General features: G+C 44.1%; 1 protein-coding gene across 1 annotated transcript in view; it reads left to right on the top strand.

Moving 5' to 3' along the window:
* The window catches only part of NDST1 (N-deacetylase and N-sulfotransferase 1), a 65,283-nt gene extending 40,509 nt beyond the window's left edge, over positions 1-24,774 (top strand). The window contains exons 5-15 of the mRNA XM_069969112.1: positions 43-197; positions 375-560; positions 3,709-3,837; positions 7,279-7,461; positions 11,323-11,419; positions 14,262-14,385; positions 15,366-15,540; positions 15,635-15,805; positions 16,462-16,571; positions 18,049-18,151; positions 22,207-24,774. Coding sequence (XP_069825213.1) covers positions 43-197; positions 375-560; positions 3,709-3,837; positions 7,279-7,461; positions 11,323-11,419; positions 14,262-14,385; positions 15,366-15,540; positions 15,635-15,805; positions 16,462-16,571; positions 18,049-18,151; positions 22,207-22,326 — 1,553 coding nt within the window. The 3' untranslated portion in view covers positions 22,327-24,774. The remainder of the gene's footprint in view (positions 1-42; positions 198-374; positions 561-3,708; positions 3,838-7,278; positions 7,462-11,322; positions 11,420-14,261; positions 14,386-15,365; positions 15,541-15,634; positions 15,806-16,461; positions 16,572-18,048; positions 18,152-22,206) is intronic.
* The last annotated feature ends 1,850 nt before the right edge of the window (positions 24,775-26,624 follow it).

Below are 26,624 nucleotides of genomic sequence, written 5' to 3'. Positions count from 1 at the left end.
TCTTTGCCCATCTTAGTCTTTATATGTGATCCATTCCACCAGGTACGGATGCAGAAGATGAAGGAGATGACCTCTTGCTCTCTTATGTGAAGCAGTTCTGGTGGTTCCCTCACATGTGGAGTCACATGCAGCCTCACCTCTTCCACAACCAGTCGGTTCTGGCGGAGCAGATGGCCTTAAATCGCAAGTTTGCTGTGGTGAGTGTGAACTAGAAGAGCTCTATTGCTGTCCTAAATGTTGGTCTTGGGTCTTCTCATCCTTCTTGACTGTCTGTCTCCTATAGGTCAGGAGGGTTGGTTCTGGCATAAAAAATCTTGACCGGGAAGGGAAATCGAGGTTCCTACAAAAGAAGTAACTTGTTGTTTGCTTTCTAGGAACATGGGATACCTACTGATATGGGGTACGCTGTGGCCCCTCATCACTCTGGGGTGTATCCTATACATGTTCAACTCTATGAAGCCTGGAAACAAATCTGGGGAATTAAAATCACAAGTACCGAGGAATATCCACATCTGAAACCTGCCCGGTTCCGTAGAGGATTCATCCACAATGGCATTATGGTTTGTCTCAACTAAAAAAAATTCTATAATTTTGCCAATAATAATTTAAGAACATAACTAATGAGACATATGTACCTTATTTTCCATTCATAGAATGTCTTTGTCCAGTGTCTACATTGTCTACAGTGTCTACATTGGCAAAGGTGTCCATAAGGGTTCACCGACAGTCAAAGGGTAGATACATGTCCTTTTCGGACTCTTGAAATTGAAATATAAAAATAGTCATAGTATAATATACCATATTAACCTATGGGTGGCAGGGGGAGGAGGAGCTTAGATGATGGAACTGCCCATATATGGTTAGTTACTGTATATTGACTGACCATATATGGTAACTAAGCATATTTGGGTTCCTTTTCTGAGATGCCAAACTGTCCCCCTGTAGCTTTTAGGGCACGTTCACACTACGGAGTCAGCGCTGAAATTGTGCTGGGAACCCCTGCCTGCAGACTCCGCGCTGAAGCCCACCTGCTATCTCTTTCAATGGGAGGGCTCTCGAGTCTCCCCTCTCTCTTCTCCAAGAATTGACTTGTCAATTCTTCGCGCGAAGAGTGGAGGCGTGTGAGCCTTCCCATTAAAAGAGATAGCAGACGTGCTTCGGTGTGGAGTCTGTGGGCGGGGGTTCCCAGCTCAATTTTGGCGCCGATCCGTAGTGTAAACAGGCCGTTACAGTGGGTTAAGTTGCAGACTTTTGTTGGAGATATACAGTGGGAGTCCTTGGGAATATTTAGAGGGCTACAAAAAAATTTCAAATGAACTTCTGCTCTGAATGGTTCCTGACATGGACAGAGGTGGCAGCAGAGAGCACTGTGTCAGACTGGAAAGAATACACCACTTCCTGCAGGACATACAGCAGCTGATAAGTACTGGAAGACTTGAGATTTTTAAATAGAAACAATTTATAAAATTCAGTATAACTTTCAGATTTACCCTCCAGAGTACCTCTTTAAGGGCAATGAGGTTCCATTCTTAGCTTGTATATAATGTATCTTGTTCTTCATAAAGAACAACATAGTTGATAGGTGTCAGAGGGGCGGGTTTAGTTAAATGGGTGTGGCTTGTTTCTAATTCCTTGAGAACAGTAGGGGAGGGCTCCTGCTGAAGCCAGTTGCCATGGAGACATTGGATTGGGAGAAAGAAGAGTGAAATTGGCTGATTTCCAGAGACTTCTATAGTAGAGTTATTTATAGAATAGGATCAATGAAGAAGAGGATATTTAAAGGGGTTATCCCAAGATTAAGCATTATCCCTTAGTTTCCTTCCAGTAATGGACTTGCAGAGCAAAATTGGGAAATTTAGTGCAATTTTTCTGTTAATTCAGTAAAGGGATCAGCTTTAAAGACTAAGGGGGAGATTTATTAAACATGGTGTAAAGTGATTCTGCTTTTCATTCCTCACAGACTCTTTGGAAAATGAAAGGTGGAATCTGATTGGTTGCTAGGGGCAACTGAGCCAGTGTAACTTTACACCAAGTTTGATAAATCTCCCACTAAAACTTATACCCTATCCACAGAATAGGGGATTGGCAGCTGACTGGTGGTGGTGGTGGTGGGGCAATTCTGCTAGGACCTTCACCCATCACATATACCTATATTAACCCCTAGGCGACCCTGGACGCACCCATACGTCCAGGGCCGCCTCCCCGCGTTCAGTGATCCCGGGTGCTGCATGTAGCCCGAGATCCCGGCTATTAGCGGGCACTGTCCAATCGCCCTGCCCGCTAATCAGGTAATCTGAGGCAGCTGCCTCCGATTACCGGCTGCAGCACTTCCCTGGTGTCTAATGGGGGAGATCGCGTTGTCCCGGAGGAGCGATCTCTGTACCTGATGCCAGCCGGGGACCTCTCCAAGATGGCGCCGTCCCCGGTTCGGCACTCGTTTGTCTTCGGCTGCAGGAGCCGAAAGCAAACGAGTGCCAATCTCATTGATCTTTGCTGTATAAGTATACAGCAAAGATCTCAATGAGAGATCAGAGTGCATATACTAGAAGTCCCCCAGGGGGGAATAACCCAAACTCCAGGGGGGCTTCTAGAATATGTGTAAAAGTAAAAATAAAAGTGATGTTATAAGTAAAAAGCCCCCTCCCCTAATAAAAGTCAGAATCACCCCCTTTTCCCATGTTATAAATAAAAATAAACTAATAAATAAATAAACATGTTTGCTATCGCCGCGTCCGTAATCGCCCGAACTATTAATTAATCACATTCCTGATCTCGCACGGTAAACGGCGTAAGCGCAAAAAAATCCCAAAGTGCAAAATTGCGCATTTTTGGTCGCATCAAATCCAGAAAAATTGTAATAAAAAGCGATCAAAAAGTTGTATATGCGCAATCAAGGTACCGATAGAAAGAACACATCATGGCGCAAAAAATGACACCTCACACAGCCCCATAGACCAAAGGATAAAAGCGCTATAAGCCTGGGAATGGAGCGATTTTATGTGACATATATTTGTTAACAATGGTTTGAATTTTTTACAGGCCATCAGATACTAGAAAAGTCATACATTTCATATATTGTTTTAATCGTAACGACTTGAGGAACATATATAACAAGTCAGTTTTACCCCAGGGCGAACGGCATAAAAACACAAACCCCCCAAATAAAAAAAAATGCATTTTTTTTTTTTCAATTTCACCATTTTTTTATGGTTTCGCAGTGTACTTTATGCAAAAATTCAGCCCGTCATTGCAAAGTACAATTAGTGACGCAAAAAATAAGGGCTCATGTGGGTCTTTAGGTGAAAAAATGCAAGTGCTATGGCCTTTTAAACACAAGGAGGAAAAAACGAAAATGCAAAAACTGAAATTGGCCGGGTCCTCTAAGGGTTATTAAAGGGGTTATCCAGCGCTACAAAAACATGGCCACTTTTCCCCCTCTCTTGTCTCCAGATTGGGTGGGGTTTGCAATTAAGCGTCATTTACTTCAATGGAACTGAGTTTGAAACCCCACCCAATCTGGAGACAAGAGAGGGGGAAAAGTGGCCATGTTTTTGTAGCGCTGGATAACCCCTTTAACTCTCTATAGGACCGACAATGGAGTTCAGGATAGGCTTAATGATTGTAGCTTTGCTATGAACAATATAACCACCTATGGGATTAGCCGTCTGGTTGCGTTCGCCTTTTAACGATTTTCTTTCTTTGCCACAGGTCCTACCCCGCCAAACCTGCGGACTCTTCACACACACCATATTCTATAATGAATATCCCGGAGGCCCCGTGGAACTGGATAAGATTATTAATGGAGGCGAACTCTTTCTCACCGTGCTGCTAAACCCTGTAAGTTACATAGAAAGAGAAACGATGTGGGGTTGGGCCGTCGGCTGTGTTGTTTGTCTTCGGTGTGCGCCCGTATCCCCCGGTGACATCATTCATACTGCTCATCCCTGTCCCCGCACAGCTATTTGTGTCCTGCCTGTGATCTAGTGCTGCAGAATGACCCCTTTTACTGAGGCTCTGTGTAAAACCTCAGATATATAGCGGAACAGATGAGGCTGGAACGTCCCAGCTGCGGATCCCAGGTGCTCGCGCCGAGACTCTTCCAGTCAATCAGATCAATAAAGTGCCAGGCTGTTGTAAACTATAAAAAGCCATTAAATGCTCTATCAATATTTGATGAAGGAGTAATTGTTTTCCAGGCTTCTCCCCGGACCATATACATTGCAGCGTACCGATAACCTTAGCTCTGCTCCGGCATTCTCTGATTTATTCCTGGTAGATAACTGCAACTCTGTTTCCTGGCAGGTGTTTATAGGACGTTGCAGAGGAGCAAGAGACCTTGACAAAACCTCATCATTTATTAGTTCCACCTTTATTTTGCCAAAATTAAAGAAGGCTACTGCTTGCAATAACAGCGCCACCCCTGTCCACAGGTTGTGTGCGGTATTACAGTTCATTACAGTACGTTCACCAAGTTTTAAAACCACACCAAAACTAAGGACAGGAGAGGTGCTGTTTCTGTAAGAAAGCTGCCATGTTTTTATAAGCCTGGATAACCCCTTTAGCCCTCGGGCTTAGTATTTTGGCACAAATTACATGTCAAAATATGAGCTGAACAATACATGCAGTGTTTTCAATAAAATGTGGAATATGTGCTATAGTGAATACTGTAAATTGCGGCACATCTTCTAAATATACCAGAATAACTTGTGTTGATTATTTTGAACATATGTCACTCGGTAATTAGCATCAGAGATACAGGATACAGATCGGCCCTATTCAATCTGTGTTCACAAATGAGGTCAAATATAGGACTATCCTCAATTTCACCAGTGTATTTTTTTATTTATTTTTTTGGCATAGTGTAAACATACCTTTTAAAGGAGAAGTCTGTCCAAAAATTTTAATAAAGTATTATATTGCTCCTCAAAAGTTCTACAAATCACCAATATACACTTATTACGGGGAATGCTCATAAAGAGCTTTTTTCCTGCACTTACTACTGCATCAAGGCTTCACTTCCTGGATAACATGGTGATGTCACTTCCTGGATAACATGGTGATGTCACTGAGGGACACAGGGCACTGGAGGGACACTGAGCATCCCTCTGCCATCATCCTCTCCAGCAGCCACAGCCTGCACAGCTCTGGGAGTCGGGTCGTGACATCACCATTTTATCCAGGAAGTGAAGCCTTAATGCAGTAGTAAGTGCCGGGAAAAAAGAACTTTATAAGCATTTCCTGTAATAAGTTTATATTGGTGATTTGTATAACTTTTTCGGGGCAATACAATACTTTAATAAAAATTTTTGCTGGACTTCTCCTTTAGGGTGTGAGACGCTAGACAGAGTTGGTAAAGAAAGTATCCACAGTGAAATCCGTAAGATAAAACCGTACCAGACTTGCAATGCAACAGTGCAACATTTAAAGGGAATCTTGTCAGCTATAATTCATGTTCCAAACTGCTGGTGATCTAAGGGCAAGGAGACACATGATACCTTTCGAATATCTGTCTGTACTTCCAGGAGGTAAAGAAATGCTAATATTCTCTAGTACAAAAAGTCAATGAGGCGTTTCCAAGCTTCTGAAAAGCTGCAAGTAGGATGCCTCCTCTTCCCCACCCCAACAACCCCCCACTACCCCATAGTTTATGTGTTATTAACTCACTCCTGGTTTTGGATGAAAAAAGACTGACAGAAATACTATGTGTGAACCTTAAAGAGGTATTCCAGTATATTTTTATAGATATATATTGCAGGACATGCATTCAGAAAAGAAAAAAAAAAAGTCATACTTGCCTACCCCACTCCCCTGCAGTTCCTGTGCCGAGGACTTCTGGTCCTCTGCTGCTCTTCTCTCCTCTCTGCTTATGAGACAAGGAGTTGGAGCAGGACCTGGCAGCTCATAGGTTAGGTGAACCATCCTGGCAGAGCAAACAGGTCCTGCTCTGACATCCCGTTTCAGAAGCAGAAAGACAAGATGAGCAGCAGGGGACTGGAAGGAGCTGCAGTGGGGGACCAGGGTAGATAAGTATCACCTTTTTTTTTATCTCCAGAATAAAGAAGCACCACTCCTCCTTTCCATCTTTTCTAAGCCTCCTTTGTATACTACTCCCCTCCTGCAGTTGCAGTATGCAGTGAGTGGTTATACAGTACCGCGCCACTTGTAACCAGGACAAGTCTTTATAGACGAGCTGTACAGATTACGTGCACTCCTCACCTCTCCGTTCCTCAGCAGCAGGAGACATTTCCTTGGATTGCGGCTCCATGGAGATTTGCCGTAATGTGCCATATGTGCGATCATGCTGCAGCAGAGTCGGCTTCTATAATGTAATCTCATTTGGCACTTTTTACTTTGAAGCATAAAAATTGCAAGAGCCCTACAGAAGCTCAAGGCTGTAAACCCATCACATAGTCCCCGCACCGCTGTGCGCTGGGAATTGAATGTGACCCAGTTCATCTCTGGAATTGGCGGGTAGGTGAGACCAATTACAGAAATATAGGGCAGTCCTGATGTCCTCGCTGGATACCTGCATTATATATATTGGCAATCCAGCTCCCTGACATGGTCCTGCGGTGCAGCCGGCTTGGTGGCTATAAAGGCGTCGGTGTCTTTTTTACTAATATAGTAGTATAATATACTAGTAGTATAATATAGTATAGTATTGGATTACGAACGCTGCTAGTTTGTCTCCTACGAGGAGTGGTGACATTTGGACTTGTCAGTGAGGAAAATAGGAACCTAAAAGGGTACACAGCCAGAAAATACAGACACAACAGTTTTATGAAAACAGACTATAAAGGTAAAAACATATAAAAGACGGAAAGCGAACACACAACACAAAGTCTTGCACAAAGTTGCAACTATTAGGGACTGATCTGCTTGCAGCTTTTCAGGTCTGTAGGCACGGCTGTATACTCATCAGGCCTCCTAGTGGTAGCAATTGTAATGACAGGCAAACTTTTATAAAACTTTGTGAAATCTTTCTCTACCTTGAACAATACAAGTCTGGCTAGTATTCCTTGATAGCTACTTCAGGCAAGTAAAAAGTCCAGAATTGGCTTTTTTCTAAACCAAGTTGCTGAGGTGCCGATTGATAGCCGTCATCATTGGCTGAACAATAGTCCACGCCTAAGATTTAGGGGATGTCGGAATAAGACAATCATGGGCGGGCTGTAAACAGAAGATTTTCCTGTAAATGTCATTTGTATGAAAAACATCTGTATACCAAACTCAGATCTTCTTCGATCTTGACCCGATGCCACCAATGTTCTTTTTCAGATCAGCATTTTTATGACCCACTTGTCTAACTACGGCAATGACCGCCTGGGACTGTACACCTTCAAGCGCTTGGTGCAGTTTCTTAACACCTGGACAAACCTCAAACTGCAGACTCTGCCTCCCGTCCAGCTGGCGCACAAGTACTTCCAGATCTTTCCAGAGGAGAAGGACCCCTTGTGGCAGGTGAGGAAAACACAATTCATGGACTAAAGTGAAACATTTTCGATGACTGACAACCTAATGCTATTGGGCCATAGTGATGCAAAAATTTAGCATTGAACATCAAAATCAATGCACTATGGCAGTGCCAAAGGCGTTAACATGTCAGTGATTCCAGATACCATATAGCAAAGTATCTATGGAGACAATTCATCGCTCCATTTAAAACAAATATTTGGGGCCCCATTCCTGGGATCAACCGCTGGCACCCCCCAACACTGTAGACAGGGGATCAGTGTTCTGACTGCCATTACCCCTTCAGGGTATGTTCACGTTCCTAATCTGCTGCAGATTCATGGGAAAGAAGCCACCACTAGAGGCATCTGGCAGTAGCCTACATCACATTGCCTATTGAATCACGTGTGTGTGTGCATAAATGTCAAGAAAATGAGCATTTAGCCAAACACTCAGGCATATGGCCATCTTAATGCAGCACAGCCATATAATACAGCCTATAAATCTGGATCAGTAGTTAAATGTGAATAAAACCATAAATCAGGATGCACCCCAAGACTATTTGGGAACACCCCTGACATTTGTGTGAAAACGTACTATATAAACCCTTTAATTTTATTGGCCCGGTTCACGTGATAGTCCTGGCAAAGTCAGGACTGTTGACAAGTATGAATGTGTTTATGAGGTTACCCAACCCCCCTGAGAGTTATACAAGTGTATGGAGATCCAGGGTTGTCACCGGCAGTCCATATCCTTGGTTGCTAGGCAACATATTCTTGTTATTGCTCCCTAAACAGCGCCGCTCCCTAATGAATAATTACAACCGGAAAGTCTTGATTTTCCGTCAATGATGAATTAATCAAAGTCTTTACCTCAGAGGGGATTTGGTCTTTCCTTCGTTCAGGTAAAGGCACATTGCTGTCCGATCTCCCCCTCCCCCATCACTTGTACATGAAGCCTCTAGAGGCCCTTTAGCCCACACATTGTATGGAGGTTACTGGTCCATTATGTCTCCTTCCAATTATTTGTCCCATGGCAAGCTAAAAACAGACTGGAACTTGAATAGCATCCAGATCTGCTGAGCGCAGCTCCTGAGGGAAGGTGAGGGGGTTATTTACTACACACATCTATCATCTCTTCCCAGAACAAAGCCGAGTACATGGCGATACAGAGCGATGAGGGAATCATTACTCGTATTTATAGCGCAAGGTGACCATGCACCAGTATATAAGGGGAGCGCTACAATACCACATCCCTGATATAATACTACTATGGTGGAGTCTGGTCAGATTCATAGACAAAACTGCAGAGAGTCAGTATTCTGCTGTTATATAGTCATCAGACTTCATTATCCTTTCAGTAATGGACTTGTAGAGCAAAGATGGAGACTATAGTACGATCCATCTCTTCATATTACAGGGGTAACACAGGACAGGGGATGACTAGCTGATCAGTGGGGGGGTCTGACTGCTGGGACCCCATCAATCAAGAGTACAGAGATTCTTCTGACTAAATGGAACAACACTGCACATGCTCGACCACAACTCATAGATGCGAACATATAAAATGGTGCGGACACTGCATCCGGTTTTGAGCCGTTTGTGCATTGGCTAGGGCCATGTGGACCCCACAGAATGGTATGTGACTACCTAAAGATGAGTTCTTTTACGCTAGGGCCTAAGGACATATGCTGCCATATACTTGGCCACATGATGGGGAATTTCTTAGCATCCATACATGGTGTCATGTGAATGGAGAGTTAAAACCACCTTAATGGTGCGTTCACACCTACAGGATCTGCAGCAGATTTCATTTAAATAACTGAAAACAGCATCAAATCTGCAGATCCTGTAGGTGTGAAAGCACCCTAAGGCTATGTTCACACAACATATATTTTTGTAAAACCATGGCCGTTTTCATTACGATTATTACGAAAATATACGTTACCTTGCTGTTTATGGGATCCCGGCCGGAGCGTATACACACAGTATACGCTCTGGCCGGAATCCCTAGCGGCACCGCAAACAACTGACATGTCAATTTTCTGCTGCCGCTATTCGTTGAATAGCGGCTGCAGAAAACCATGTCAGTCCACACTGTGGAGCAAACGGCTCCGGCCGCACGCTCCATAGTGTGCTGTGGGGAGTCCTGATGCGGGCGCGCACTGATGCACCCACATCAGAACTCAGCGACGGTAAGTACTGGAAAGGATGATCTTTTCTGAGACTGGCCGTTTTGTGACCCGGCCGGTCTCATACTACGTGTGACCATAGCCTAAGGGTGCATTCACACATACAGGACCCGCAGCAGATTTGATGTTGTGTTCAATTATTTAGATCTAATCCGCTGCGATACGGTGTGAAGCTACCCTAACAGAAAAAAATCCCTGCAAATAGTAGTATCGGAAGTAGTAGAATTCGAAATCAGAAAACTGTGCTGTGATTGGTTGTTATGGACAACAGAGGGCGTTTACTTTTAGATTATGTTCACACATTGCTGACATCGTGGCAGTTTTTCCCAAATAACCTTGAGGAAAGAAAATCTGCATACCTGACACGTGTGAACATACCCCCAGACAGACTTCGTCCACTGTATTGGAGCCACCATTTGGGTCATCCATTACAGAGTCCAGTAAAGGGAATTGTCTAAATTTTGTGGGAGATTTTTCAAACATGGTGTAAAGTGAAACTGGCTCAGTCGCCCCTAGCAACCAATCAGATTCCACCTTTCATTCCTCACAGACTCTTTGGAAAATGAAAGGTGGGATCTGATTGGTTGCTAGGGGCAACTGAGCCAGTTTCACTTTACGCCATGGTTGATAAATCTCCCCCTTTGTTTGCAGCTTTCCACCACATATGTGGTAACTAACAGGTTAAACAGCGTTACAGGAATATACTGTTTTTATAGAACTTGTTAACTATTGAATTCTGGATTTATTTATTTTTTTGGGGCCGTGTGATTTACACAGATGAAACACTCCTTTAACCTGCACATCTGTCACCAGTAAAAAAAAAAAAAAAAACATGCGTCCTTTCCGACATCAGCTCGACACCTAATCCCCCTACACGTAGCCCTGGGGTGCTGTGCAGGTTGTATCCCGTGACTTGTAACAGTGAAAAACGTCAAAGCCGCATATCGCATTGCAAATCCATGGTTACTGGTGTGTTGCTTACTGCCATATTGTTGGCCGTTCAACCTCCATTCCAATCCTTTCTCTTCTTAAAGGGGTACTTCACCTCAAAAATTTTTCTTTCAAATCTACTGGTGCCAGAGAATTGTAATTTACTTCCATTAACAAATCTTAAATCTTCCCGGACTTATCAGCTGCAGTATGTCCTGCAGGAAGTGGTGTATTTTTTCCAGTCTGACACAGTGCTCTCTGCTGCCACCTCTGTCCATGTCAGGAACTGTTTAGAGCAGTAGCAAATTCCCATAGAAAACCTCTAGACTGGAAAACACCACTTTCTGCAGGACATACAGCAGCTGATAAGTACTGTAAGACTTGAGATTTTTTTAATGGAAGTAAATTACAAATTTCTGGCACCAGTTAATTTGAAAGAAAGCAGTTTTTGACACAAAGCAGTCACCCTGCTTTCCTAGGTTCCTGAAGGGTCTGTCTTAGTGATGCACCAAAATGGGTAACAGGTGCCCAAGCTGAGGGTATATGCCCTATAGTTTGTCACCCAGCTTTCTTATGCTACTGAAGGGTTAAAAGATTTGCCATATTGCAGTGTAGGAAAGCTGGGGGTACCCCTATTCTTTGTCACCCAGCTTTCCCAGATTCCGATATAACTGAACGGCATGTACAGATGAGAACAGCCCTCCTATTACATCTCCGCTTATTCCTGTTGCAATCTTCTTTTCTTGCAGGATCCTTGTGAGGATAAACGCCATAAAGACATTTGGTCCAAGGAGAAAACCTGTGACCGATTCCCCAAGCTGCTCATAATCGGACCTCAGAAAACAGGTATGTCTCTTTAAGAGCTGCCAGATGCCTGCCTGCAGTAATGGCCGGCATATGTGTGTGCATGGGGGGGATCTGCGAGCGTGTAACACCTCTGAGCATGGGATGTTATATATGTCCCATGGGAGGGGGGATTATTAGCCAGTACGGAGGGGCAGGAAGGATTACAACATGATGAGTATGAAAAGAGGGAAAACCGAGATTAATGCAGGATGTGGGGCGTTCGCAGTGGGAGCCAGGATTAGTGCAGGATGTCAGGAGGTGTGCGGAGCGAGTGTGGGAAGAAAAAGTGGTCAGCGCAGAGGACGGACGGCGGGGTGTGGATGTGACCCCGGCTGTGTTGTTTTTTTTTTAAGCTGGCACAGCTGCTGGGTAGTGTGTGTGTATAGTGGCAGCTGCAGCGGATGCTTGTTAGGAGCGAGGCTGAGCGGTGGACGCTATGTGAGGGTGCTGGGCTAGACCAAGTGTGATTTCATGTCTAGAGTATATAGTATATAGTGACTTCTATGATTAAAGGGGTTATCCAGCAAAAAAAAAAAACGTTTATCTCTGGCCGAGACAAGAACTGTTTAGAACAGGAGAGGTTTTCTCATCTAGACAGTTCCTGACATGGACAGAGGTGGCAGCAGAGAGCACTGTGTCAGACTGGAAAGAACACATCACTCCCTGCAAGACACACAGCAGCTGATAAGTATGGGAAGACTTGAGATTATTAAATAGAAGTAAATTACAAATCTATGTAACTTTCTGAAACATGTTGATTTGAAAGAAAAAGATTTTTGCTGGAGTACCCCTTTAAAAAGAAACTGTGTTTGTCTAAAGGGCTTATACTCACACAGTGGGGTCATATTGTGTTTTTGCTGTGGTACCTGGTCGCACTTAATGGCCATCAGTAAGTTAAAGGGGTTGTCCAGAGAAAATCTTTTTCTTTCAAATGAACTGGTGTCAGAAAGTTATATAGATTTGTAAATTACTTGTATTAAAAAATCTTAAGTCTTCCCATACTTATCAGCTGCTGTATGTCCTACAGGAAGTGGTGTATTCTCTTTAGTGTGACACAGTGCTCTCTGGTCGAGGCAGGAACTGTCCAGAGCAGGAGAGGTTTTCTATGGGGATTCATAGAAAACTGACAGAGTTCCTGTCTCAGCCAGAGATGTCAGCAGAGAGCACTGTGTCAGACTGAAAATAAAACAACACTTCTTGCAGGACATACAGCAGCTGATAGGTCTGGGAAGACTTGAGAGTTTTTAATAGAAGTAAATTAAAAATCTATATTATTTTCTGACACCAGTTGATTTGAAAGAAAACTATTTTCGCTGGACAACCCCTTTAAAACTGTAGGACTATGCTAAATGGTGCTGAGGTGGGAGTTTTCCACCCCCTAATATGCAACTTTTTTCCACCTCTCCTGTTCTCAGTTTCGGTGTGGGGTTTTGTAGCTCAGGTCCATTGAAGTGAATGGAGCTTAATAGTAATACTGCACACAGCCTGAGGACAGGGGTGATGCTGTTTTTGCAAGAAAGTAGCTGTGCTTTTTCTAATTCTGGATAACCCCTTTAAGAGTTTATTCACATATGGTACACAACTGCTGACACGTTGAACATTCTGCACAGATGCAGCTGGCACACTAGAGATGTGCCGCATGCATAATTGACAAATCGGATAAAAGCCATACACCATGCACATGGGATACAACCGCTCTCTCACACACAAAGGCCACATATTGGATACATGCTGCACACACCAACTTATGCACACTACACACATAGGTCTTAGGCTACGCACACTACACACACAGGACACACACTGGACGCACACTACACACATAGGGCTTAAGCTACGCACACTACACACATAGGGCTTAAGCTACGCACACTACACACATAGGTCTTAGGCTACGCACACTACACACACAGGACACACACTGGACGCACACTACACACATAGGGCTTAAGCTACGGACACTACACACATAGGGCTTAGGCTACGCACACTACACACACTGGACGCACACTACACACTGGACGCACACTACACACACAGGACACACACTGGACACACACTGGACGCACACTTCACACACTGGACGCACACTTCACACACTGGACGCACACTGGACGCACACTAGGCACACTGGACGCTCACTACACGCACTGGACACAAATGTGTGAATAGTGTATAGTTCTACCATAATTTTCTGTTTTTGCTAGCAGTATGTGTGTAACATACATGTTATATGTGATCAAAATATAAGCAAACAGGTTCAAGTGTTGATAGGGCTTACGGCCGAGCCTGTTTTCCCTATAATAATCACCTCACTGATAACCTCAGACCCATTTCTATTGGAAAGGATCATGGAGAATTTTTACATTGGTGCTCAATGTTAAGCAATCTGCTACCCAGTACCATGTATTGTGAATGCGCTTTATTTGCCAGTGATTTTGCCATTAAAGGTTGTTTGTAAGGGCTTCTCCATTATTTAGCACTATAGCATCCAGTGTCATTTGAGTTATAAAACATACTTAGATCTGTTGGTATCCAGCAAGTCCTACAGCTCCCCCTGCTGTTCAATCTGCATAATGCTTGCATTGACTACATGAATTCAGGGAGGTGTAACCTTCATGCTATAAAATATGGTATAATAGAAGTAACTCTCAGAACAAAACATGGCGAAAATCATTGAACAATGGTCTCGGCTGGGGGGTCTATCAGCACAAGGTTGAATCATTCCAAGCGGTAACCAGCAGAGTTTTGTATATGGCTTTGGGTGGATGAGGTGAGGGTCTGTACAATGTAATAATATGTGAATGTTCTATCTTTTAATATTACCCTTGTTTTTCTTCAGGAACCACTGCATTGTACCTCTTCCTGGGAATGCACCCAGACCTGAGCAGTAACTACCCCAGCTCCGAGACCTTTGAGGAAATCCAGTTCTTCAATGGGCAGAATTACCACAAAGGGATTGACTGGTGAGTTGTAGATCACTGGCTCCTTTTCTGTACATTGTATAAGGGGTGTTTAGTTCTTACATTGAGGATTACTGAGAGGGTACTGTTTATTGGGGGTGAGAGAATGAGTAGTGATAGTGGTAATATTGCCCAATATTGGAATAGGATTTTTTATACCCCGCCCTTGAGGAACCCAGAAAATATACATACACCCCATCAGACATTATTACAGGAGGAAAGGGATTGTGGTCCTGTACGTCAATCAGTATTAAGGGTGCACATTCCATATTATTGCGTGGGATTTGTAACCAGACCTATTTAAAGGGCTTTTCCAGCCGTGGAGCCAAAGCTCTATTACATGGGCCAAGCTATGGTCCATTTCTGGAAATGTTTGTTCCTGATAATTGACACGTGTAAAAGGGTCAGAAATCAAAATAAAAGCAGTTAATGTGGCGCCAAAAATAACACACCCAAGTAATCCAGCCATTGTTTGTGAGCCCTGACCGCTCGATTAGTCAGGCCTTGTACAGGCTCAGTGAGTATCAATCATTGAAAATGGGGCTTGTTTTGAGCTTCTGCAAAAAAAAAAAAAAAATTACTAAACCCTTTAAATTATACGATCTATAAGAAACTGAGTGCTATACAGTAAGTGGTCCTGCGCCCCAAAACAGTAAGGGAGGCAAGCATCTAGTTTACACTATAACAACTGTCATCAGAGGGGCCACGTCCTGTGTTGTCACGTATTCAGAAGATGCTATTAGGGTGTCTTGGGGTTTCCCTAGTGTATATATAAAATACAGAAAAGTACCTGTACGATTGTCTGTGACTATACGCCAGATCAGGTTACAACTAGCCCTGTGCTGCACCTTTGTTTTAATGCCGCCATCTCTCAGATCAGGCCCTGTCCCCATTGGAGCTCACAATCTAAGAACTTTTAATAGTGAGACTACCCAAGGAATTGCACCATACACAGACATGAATGTGAATGGCTTCTTGTCTAGGTATATGGAGTATTTCCCGATTCCATCGAACACCACTTCAGACTTCTACTTTGAGAAAAGCGCCAACTACTTTGACTCGGAAGTTGTTCCTCGTCGGGTGGCGGCACTTCTGCCTAAAGCTAAACTCATCACGATCCTTATTAATCCTGCAGACCGTGCTTACTCCTGGTATCAGGTAAGTCACTCACTTACATTTCCCCCCCCCCCTTCCTTCTATGTAGATGGTTCTGGTCCTTGACGTTATATTTTTTTGTTTGTTTTGTTCTCAGCACCAAAGGGCCCATGATGACCCTGTGGCCCTAAAATACACTTTCCAGGAAGTCATCACTGCTGGAGCAGATGCGTCACCAAAGTTACGAGCGCTGCAGAGCAGGTGCCTTGTCCCGGGATGGTATTCCACTCACATCGAACGATGGTTAAACCACTTTCACGCTAATCAGGTGAGTGAGAGGTGTCCTTACGTCCTCGGTAGGGTAGGTACTACATGTAGGGTTTGCAGCAGTAGGTTGGGGAACACCACTTCAGGGGAAGAAGTCTCCATCACAAAGTGGCATTTTATTTACGATACAGAAGACATTACAGAGCGATATGGGAGAACATTTTATGGGTCTCTAGTGACTATGGCGTTTTGTAGTAGTAAGTGAGTGCTGGGACCCCACTGATCACTGAGGAAATGGTGCAGCCAAGCACTTTGCCCCTTAGATGTGTGAGTTTCTATGAGCCTATACAACCACCTTACCACGGATGAGCGACCAGAACCGATTCCTACCAATGGGGCAAAGCACTAAGCTGAGCACTTCTGCCACTACAATGTAGTGATTGTTGGGGGTCTCAGTATCTGGACCACACTAATCAAAACCAATGACCCTTTAGGCTTGTAGAAAATACTGATACTTATTAGGGATGAGTGAGGCTCGTGCAGATCCATGAAATTGGATGCATCCATGTTTTTTTCAGGGCTCCCTAAGGCTGCATCCAACTTTGTCAGCGACCAGAATTCAAATGCCGAATGATCCGATTCGAGCACGGGCTAGCCTCGCTCTACTAATTATCATAGGAAATAGATCATGAATTTATTTCTTTTGTTTCCTTCTAGATATTGGTTTTAGATGGTAAGCTATTGCGCACTGAGCCGGCCAACATGATGGAATCTGTGCAGAAATTCCTGGGAGTGGCGAATGCCATAGACTACCACAAAACTCTGGCGTAAGTTCACAAACGTGTTAATTTATAGTGTTCCTTTCATTCTGTTTGGTCCAAAATTCTGTGCCCAGTCTGTAATACATCCTTCTAGCCCTCCAAATCCCCTGCTTCTCCTCACACAGCTATAACATTAGAGGTATTCCCATCTTATAAAGTGAGGGAACTTCAGGAAGGATTGCAACCTAAACCAGTGCTGCAGCTCCTTCCTTCTCAGGATTGGTGGGGGTCCTATAGGTCGGACTCTCACCAGTGATAAAGTGATGGCATATCCTAGAAGTATGGCATCACTTCATAAGATGGAAATAGCCCTAAATGTTACAAATATGGCTGGCGGTAAACTGACTGACTATATGTCATCTGAAAGCTGTGGAGTGCCCCCTAGTGGAGGTTGCAGGCACACAGAATTTTACAATTTAATTTGTCTAGAGAATGTGAGCTCACCACTCACCATATAGATATATTAGGAATCTGCATTTATGTCCCCCCCCCTTCCAAAACCACTGGTACAATTTGTTTGAATCCTAGACGGTCGTGATCTTCTATTCTTCACCAGCAGTGTTAATGAGGCGTGGCCTAAAATACCTGTGCCCTGGGCCTGCGACGCCTCTCCTATCATCTTCTCCACTCCCCTCTTGGCTTTAGTTAATGCACCCTGGCTGGCTTTCTTCTACTTAGCCCTAGTAGAAATAGTGCACATGTGCTGGAGCGATCCATAGCGACGCAGGCACACTGATGTAAAGAAGCATCTTGTTCTAGGCTACTATGTCACCAGAGTCCGGGAGCTGTCATTTTTGCGGCGCAAGTGCTGTGAGACATACAGGCTCCACTTTGTGGTCACCTCTCACACACGCAGTAATGACAGCTCCCAAACGGTTGTATAGCATGGTAGCCTCGAACAAGAAGCTTTGCCGCGTCAGTGTGCCTGATCATTCCAGCGCATTCACATTATTTCTACAAGGGCTGAATAGAAGGAAGCCTCTACCCATTTAAAGGCGTACTCCCACTCTTATGTAATTGCATATGGTGGCTAGGATACTACCTGATCTGAGAACCAGAATAAAGTATCAATACTAGTTAGTGATGTGGTTCCTCATCATAATGCTGTGGTGGATCTCAACATATGATAGGAATATCATGAAAGCTGGATAAAATCCTACCAGCTCCTATGGGGTTAAGCCTTTAAATAGAAGAAATTCGTAACTTTTTTGCCGGCGGCCTCATTATACATACCTGCCACTTAGAAAGACATTTGGCACTTGACTGGCTTAGACGCACTTGACATGACTTAATGGCACGCTACATTGGCTCCGGCATTTACTCTTTTTCATGTAAAACTGTTAATTGCTTTAAAAAAAAACCCTCTAAGTTTTCCCCTCATTTTAGCACTTTTTAGCTGGCAGCGCGGCCGTGTAATCAGCGCAATTATCTCAAATCCGGGAAAAGACCAACTCCTTCATTTCTTACGACAATTTCTTTCCAGGTTTGATGCCAAGAAGGGATTTTGGTGCCAACTTCTGGATGGTGGGAAAACCAAATGTTTGGGAAAGAGCAAAGGGAGGAAATATCCAGACATGGACTCAGATGTAAGTCTGAAAAGTGTAATGTCACAAAAGTAGTAGGTACTCTTTAAGGGAAAATGTCGGCTCTAGATCATACTCAGAGCTGAAGACATGGAAGATTAACAAATGATGTCTGTCTTTTTAGCTAGTGGCTATGCTATAAAATCATGTTTTCCTTCTAAGCTCAATAGTTGTAGAGACCATGCATGCCTCTTTCCTCCTTCGCCCTTGCTTGTCCTACATGATTGATGTACAAGGCTGAGTGCTAGAAGCCAAACCCTGTATATTAATCATGCAGGGTGGAGGAGGGAGGAGGCATGCATGCTTCAGCTCAGCCCAGCCTCTAGGATTCTTGAGCTTAGAAGGAAAGCATGATTTTATAGCCTTGCTAAGAAACCGCGATCATTTCTTTAATCTCCCTATCAGCCCATGTCTGCAGCTTTTGAGCATTATGTAGACATGCTGGCAAGTTCCCCTTTATTCTGTAGTAGTGTTAAGTGGATCTGTGGAAATATTCAGGTTTGGCAACGTTTGATTCCCTGCAGATGCCGCCCTAGGAAGAGCTGAAAAACAGGTTTCCTAGTTCTTGTCTACTACTAGTTTGATTTCATAGCTTGGTAAATGATATAATTCTAGCGGCACACGGTTACACTAGTAGCTAACCACATATGCACTTACACAGCTAGTATTGACCTCAATGGAACTATATAAACATGTGTTCATTGAGCGCCTCCTACTGGCAGCTGCAGGTATCTACATGGTAGAGGAATCCCTGTAGAGCTCAGCCCACTCCCATCACAGACCCCATAGTATTGGCCTCTATGGTAGTTATACCACTAACCACAGATATTCTCAGTGAAATGACAATTAATTCAGTTTTGCTGTAAATGTAAAAGTCTGATGTTGTTTCTGGCACATTGCGCCGTTTCCTGAAAGTTTTCCACCCTTAAAGGGAAGTTCATATACTTTAATTGGAACGTTTTGATTATCCAGCCTCTTATAGGTCCCATAGGCATGTTACTGTAATCTGCTCCATTATAGCTCTGCTATTTAGGGGGATACTGCCAGATCTGTCCAAAAAAAAATGGTGGCCTTTTGAAAGACACATCATAAAAAAGTTAAACAAAAAAACTTGTAAATAATCATAATAAAGCCTTCCTGTCAGTCATATAGAAAGCCTTGCCCCAAGGCTGACCTTAACATAGTAACATAGTAACATAGTAACATAGTAAATAAGGTTGAAAGAAGACAAGAGTCCATCAGGTTCAACCTAGGAAAATCCTACTGTGTTGATCCAGGAAGGCGAAAAACCCCTATGGGGCAGAAGACAAACGCCCCACCACAGGGAGAAACTCCCCCCCCCCCCCCCCCCTCTTCCGACTGCAATGGCAACCAGAACAATCCCCGGATCAACGTATCACCAGAAATCTAATGCCCATAACTTGTAATATTATATTTTTCAAGAAAAGCATCCAGGCCTCCCTTGAACTTATTTACTGAATCAGCCATGACAACATCATGTGGCAGAGAGTTCCACAGTCTTACCGCTCGTACAGTAAAGAACCCGCGTCGATGCTGATGATGAAATCTTCTTTCCTCTAGACGTAGAGGATGCCCCCTTGTCATTGTTACAGACCTAGGAGTAAAAAGACCACTACAAAAATCTCTGTACTGTCCATTCATATATTTGTACATTGTGATCAGATCGCCCCTAAGACGTCTTTTTTCTAGCGTAAATAACCCCAAGCGTGATAACCTGTCCTGGTACTGTAACCCACCCATTCCCTTAATGACCTTTGTTGCCCTCCTCTGCACCCGCTCTAGGTCAGCTGTGTCCTTCTTATATACCGGTGCCCAAAACTGTACACAGTATTCCAAGTGTGGTCTGACCAGTGATTTATAAAGAGGCAAAACTATGTTCTCATCTTTAGCATCTATACCTCTTTTGATGCATCCCATTATTTTATTAGCCTTGGCAGCTGCTGCCTGGCACTGATCACTAAAGTTGAGTTTACTGTCCACCAATACCCCCAGGTCCTTTTCGGAAGTAGTTTTACCCAGTGTTTTATTATTTAGCACATAACTGTACTTATTATTTCTATGGCCCAAATGCATAACCTTACATTTATCCACATTAAACTTCATTTGCCATTTCTCGGCCCAAGCCTCTAGCTTCTCCAAATCCCTCTGTAATATGATATTATCCTCCTCTGTACTGATTACTTTACCCAGTTTAGTATCATCTGCAAAAATGGAGATTCTGCTCTGTAGCCCCTCTACAAGATCATTAATAAAAATATTAAAAAGAAGTGGACCCAACACTGACCCCTGTGGTACCCCACTAGTAACTAAAACCCAATCTGAATATGTTCCATCAATGACCACCCTCTGTTTTCTATCACACAACCAGTTACTTACCCATTTGCATACGTTTTCCCCGAGTCCCAGCATCCTCATTTTGTAGACCAACCTTTCATGCGGCACAGTATCAAATGCCTTTGAAAAGTCCAGATACACAACATCCACAGCCTCCCCCAGGTCCAGTCTATAACTGACCTCTTCATAGAAGCCGATCAGATTAGTCTGACAGGACCGATCCCTCATAAATCCATGCTGGTGCTGAGTCATAAGATTATTTTCATTAAGATACTCCAGTATAGCATCTCTTACAATCCCCTCAAATACTTTACCTACTATAGATGTTAGACTTACGGGCCTGTAGTTTCCAGGATCACTCTTTGACCCCTTCTTGAATATTGGTACCACATTAGCTATGCGCCAGTCCTGTGGAAGAATCCCTGTCGTAATAGAATCTTTAAATAATAGGAATAACGGTCTGTCTAACACAGTATTTAATTCTTGCAAAACTCTAGGATAACGTAATAGAGAAGTCCCATGTAACTAAAAACAGGCGGAGGAGGGTATACCCATCCCCATGCCCTGTAGCTCCTCTCTCGGGCCTTGCTGTCATTTTTGGCTGGAGTACACAATGTACACGGCTTTTCCAGCTGCAACATCGTGGCCCGGCTGATCGATTGCCTGCTCGCCAGTCAGTAATTGTAGCAGTGTCCCACCCCATTTACTGACTGGCTGAGGGAGCAATTGACCAGCCAGGTTGTGACATTGCAGTTGGATTAGCTGCAAGAGGCCGGCGGCCCGTAAGCGTCACTACACTACAGGGCATGAGGATAGGAAAGTATACTTCTGTTGCTCCCGACATCCTGATGTCCTGCTCAGCCAATCAGAGGCTGGGCGGGACAGCGCACTGATTGGCTGAGCGGGACGTCAAGCAGGGGTGCCATGCCTGTTAGGAAATTGTAACTGCGAGGACCAAGCCCTGCAGTTCCTTACAAAGCCATTAGTGGCAGCAGAGGGGCCATATTGCCCCTTATTGCTGCAGATGTTAAAAAAAATTTACAGTTTTTTCTTTTAGTTTTTTTTTAATGACTTTTATGATTGATGGTCTATCCTCAGGTAAGGCAGACAATCGTTGATGGGTGCCTACAGCTATTTGGTGCCCACACATCATACAGTGAACAATGTTGGCAGTAATAGATGACCTATTCTGTGGATAGGCCATCATTCATAAAGGTCCTGGAAAATGCCTTTAAATCCTTCAAATGAACTGATGTCAGAAAGATATAAAGATCTGTAATTTCTATTTAAAAGTCTCCAGTCTCCCAGTACTTATTAGCTGCTGTATGTCCTTCAGGAAAAGGTGTATTTTTTCCAGTCTGACACAGTGCTCTCTTCTGCCACCTCTGTCCGTTTCAGGAACTGTCCAGAGCAGGAGAGGTTTTCTATGAGGATTTGCTACTGCCCTGGACAGTTCCTGACATGGACAGAGGTGGCAGCAGAGGGCACTGTGTCAGACTGGAAAGAAATATCCCACTTCCTACAGGCCATACATCAGCTCATAAGTACTGGAAGGCTTGAGATTTTTAAATTACAAATCTGTAATGATCTGAACGAAAAAAAAATCTCCAGTTACCCCTTTTAAAGCGTTTTCCTATTGTCTCCTATTGTCTTTGTGTCCATATACCTCCTTGAGTGATCCTGACTTCCTCTTCTTTTTGCAGTCTCGGGCCTTCTTGACAGACTATTATAGGGACCATAACATTGAGCTCTCCAAGCTTCTGTACAAGATGGGTCAGACACTGCCCACCTGGCTGAGAGAGGAGCTGCAGAACACGAGGTAGCTGTTGGCCGCTGCTTTTGGGAAGAGGATAAGTTCTAAAGAATTTGACCAAGTAAATCCGGCATCAAGGAACTATGACCTGGCCGCTTGGCAAGTGACTTCAATGGAAAGACATCGACTTAGACGTCCTTTACTCCTGAAGGCATCACACAGCGACTGAGATGCATCCTGAAGGGCCTGTTTTAGAGGCCTGGTTTATATTGTGTAGGATCCTCTGCTTTCTAGGGTCTTACAAGTTTGTGTGACTGTTGTACTTTGGACTCAACCACTTATATAAGTATTAATAAAAGAAAAAAAAAAGCCCCATGACATGGGCAAACATGTACATCTTGGATAAGTCGGACATGGAACTGTCCGACAATGTGGGCTAGTGTCAAAAATCCCTCTGTACTGTGGATGGAAGTGCCACTAAGCTATGAAATACCATGTATTTCACGAATATTTCCTGGTCTTCCCACAAAGAGACTGCAATCGTTTTCCAAGCTGCTTCTTGGAATCCCGAGGTCGCCTAGATAACTGAATGTGACATTTGGTTGAGTGAAACCCTTATTACCCATGTAAGTAGTGTACAGTTTGGTGCAAGCAGTGTATTGAGTTATTAACATGCCTCCTACGGCAGCACTAATGACGCAGGTACGAAAGCTTTTAAAAGGGGTTGTAAACACCAAAATGGTCTTCACACCCTCACCCCCTTTAACAAGAAAAGAAAATCCCTTTTAATTTTCATATATTACCATGTGAACAGCTCTGTGTCCTAACGCTGAATGGGACAGCTCTCTCCTCCCCTCTCGCAGCAGGAGGTTCCAGCACAGCATCATTTAGAGTCTACAGCCCAATTATTTTAGTAAACAAGCGCCAATCTGCTAGATCGGCACTCGTTTACTGGACCTATAAGACAGGGTGTAAGGGTGTTATTACACGGGCCGATGGGTGCCGATAGTGACTGTAAATGAGCGCCTATCTGCTAGATCGGCGCTCATTTACTGGGCCTATTACAGGGCCCGATTATCGTTTAACAAGGGCTGCATGGACATCGTTACCGATGTCCTTGCAGCCCTTGCTTAACATTATACATTACCTGTCCAGGCTGCAGGGCTCCTCTTGTTGTCGTCTTCTCCCCGGGTCTCGTGCGCTCCAGCTTCAGAGCGCCCTGGCTCAGCTGACAGGCTGCTCAGCCAATCACTGGCAGGGACCGCTGCGGTCAGCTGAGACAGGCCGCTCTGAAGCTGGAACGCATGGGACCTGAGGAGAAGACCGCAAGAGGAGCCCTGCAGCCTGGATAGATAATGTATATGGTCAGCCGCCAGCCGCGCACCACTATTACATGTAGCTATGCGCGGTCGGCGCCCAACAATTATAGGTTGAAACCTATACCTATATCGTTGTCATCGGCTGATCGTTGTATTTATTACATAGAGCGATAATCGGCCGAATCGGGCCAATTATCGCTCCGTGTAATAGTACCCTAAGGGCTGCATGGACATTGTTGGCAATGTCTGTGCAGTGCTTGCCCACTTGATACCTTACCTCTTCTCGCTCCCGGTCTTCTCTCCTGTGCTCTGCAGCTACCCGGTTCTGGCAGCGTCGGACGCCGACCGCGGATCGCTACATGTAATACGCTACACGAAGCGATAATCGGCCGATTATCGCTCCGTGTAATAGGGCCCTTAGACTGACGGGGACAGGGGTATGTTAAACCGGACAATCCACTAGATCTTAACATTAAAACATTTTCCCTTTAAGGAAAATTAAAACTAGAGTTTGCCCTATTTTGGAGAAAAGTATCCGAAGAGGAAGGAGAGACTTTGCCATCATGGGAATCTGACTAGAATACACTGTAGCAATAATAATCAGGGATTCTGTGATGTAAAGTCACGCAAGGAGTGGTGACTCTAGACGGGAGGTGTCCCAGCATGCAATGCTGTTGTAGTATAGCCGAGTCCACATATTTGCCAATTCTTGCTCTTTATTCTGTGTACCTTTTTTTTTTTTTTACACTTGCCGATCCTGTAACCACTCAGACACCGAGGATCACTAATGATTTAAAGGTGCGGTCCCACTTTCCTGTATGTGCTGCGGTTATAACTGAGATGCCCAGTAAAATATCCCATCTTAATTCCCATTAATGTTATTATTTTTTTCTTCTAATTTCGTCCTGGAAGACTGAGATGATTGGATTCTGGATGTCACAGAATTGCGGCGTATACAGCTCTTACCATGTAAATGATATTACTATTAACTTTTTTTTTTTTTTTTAACTTGTAGCATTGTTTTCAATCTCGCCCCGTTCTCTTATTAATCATGTGGTAATGTCATTAAATGGAATGAAATGATGGTGAATCTGGTACAAATAATTTTGGGCCGAGTTGGGAGATTCGGCCACCAGCGATTCTGGTGGTAGGGTCACAATAAAGTGTGGTAATATTTACTGGGGTGTCCCTCCGTGAGCCCCCCTGACCCATTAGTAGCATCTAGAGCAGGGATGGGGAACCTTTGGCCCTCCATCAGTTGCAAAACTACAACTCCCATCATGCCTGGACAGCCGAAGGCTGTCCAGGTATGATGGGAATTGTAGTTTTGCTACAGCTGGAGGGCCGAAGGTTCCCCATCCCTGCTCTAGAGGGTTTACATTTTGACCTTTGCATTGTTAAAGTGTCACTGTCGTTTAAATTTTCTTTTGCAGAAATCAATAGCACAGGCGATTTTAAGAAACTTTTGTAATTAAGTTTATTAGCCAAAAAATGCATTTTTATAAGAAAAAGCAGTTTGAAGCTCTCCCCCCTGTCTTCATTGTTCTCTATGGAGAGGGGAGGGGTAAAGGGAGATGAGGCACCAAAACAGGACAACAAAGAGTTAATTTACAGCTACATCACCGGGCTATCTCCTTTGAAGTTAGCACTGACCTCTGAATACCGGCTTTCACACAGCTCCCACTGTGTAATCCTTTGTTCTCTGCTCTCTGCTGCCATCTAATCTCCCTCCTCCCTCTTCCCCCTCCCCTCTCCATAGATTAGACAGGGCTTGACTGATGTAAAAGTCAAGATTTCCTGATAATGAGCAATGAATGGGAGGAGGAGGGGACATGGGGAAAGTCTTTTTGAATGCAGATAATGGCATATTTGCCTAACAAACCTAATCGGAAAGTTTTTTTTAAAATCGCCTGGACTATTGATTTCTGCAAAAAAAAAAAAACGACAGTGACACAGAATTGTTTCACCTTACATTGGGGGGGAGGAAGTTCATCCTATGATATTGTGTTGATCCAGAAGAAAGTACAAACTCCTATGAAGTGGGAACCAGATACCCCATACCAGAGAAAAATTTCTTCCCAAGTTCAGAATGAATTCCTTGGATCAATGTCCCATCTCAATAAACACATCCAGGCACTTCTCAGAGTTGTTCCATAGTTTCAGTCTCACTGCTTTTACAATAAAGAATCCCACTCCACACTGCTTTCCTCTAGACATAACATATGCGCCTTTGTCACGGTTACAGGCCTAGGTGTTATACAGTTTACTGGAAGAATCTCTGTGCTATCCCAGTGATTGCATATTGGTATTGTATGTCATCACTACTTGATTTGTAAGGGGCCCAACTGCTAGGACCCCCAAAATAAAGACATCAACAGGGGTTGTGATCACAAGCAGTTCTTTAAAGGGGTACTCCAGCGTGGGGGCACTTTTGCGCTGGGACCGAGGTGGCCGAGGGAAAAGACGTCCACTCACCTCCCCGGTTCCAGCGGCGGGTCCCGCATCACGGCGCTCCGGTTCCCGGCCGTTTCCGTGTGTCTGACGTGTCAGGTCCGCTCAGCCAGTCAGTGAAGGAGGCGGGATCCCACCCGGAAGCGGCTGGGAACCAGGCGCCAGAGCGCCGCAATGCGGGACCCGCCGCTGGAACCGGGGAGGTGAGTGGACGTCTTTTCTCTCGGCCACCTCGTCCCCGGTCCCAGCAAAAAAGTGCCCTCCCGCTGGAGTACCCCTTTAATATCTTCATTTTATCTTTAGTTTTTCGATGTTTAAATAAATGTTAAACATATGGCCACTAGGTGTCTCCCGTTAGTGCTGCTGCGCGTCCACATTCAGTAGCAAAGAATCCTGGGGGCGCTCGCATTGTATGGTCAGCTCTCCTGTTACACAGTGAGATTATACTGTCTGAATTGTTGCATAGCAAAAAGTATTGTCTCCTGGTAAGCACGCATACATGATAATATAATTATCAAAAGTAATAATTTAATTAGCTAATTGCCCTCCGTTAACAAACAGCCTGCATGATGAACAGGTGTCTTTTCCTGTGTTAGCA

The sequence above is a fragment of the Dendropsophus ebraccatus genome, chromosome 1, assembly GCF_027789765.1.
Source record: "Dendropsophus ebraccatus isolate aDenEbr1 chromosome 1, aDenEbr1.pat, whole genome shotgun sequence".
Classification (NCBI taxonomy): domain Eukaryota; kingdom Metazoa; phylum Chordata; class Amphibia; order Anura; family Hylidae; genus Dendropsophus; species Dendropsophus ebraccatus.
The sequence above is the reverse complement of the archived record's forward strand: the minus strand, read 5'-3'. Positions and strand labels throughout refer to the sequence as shown.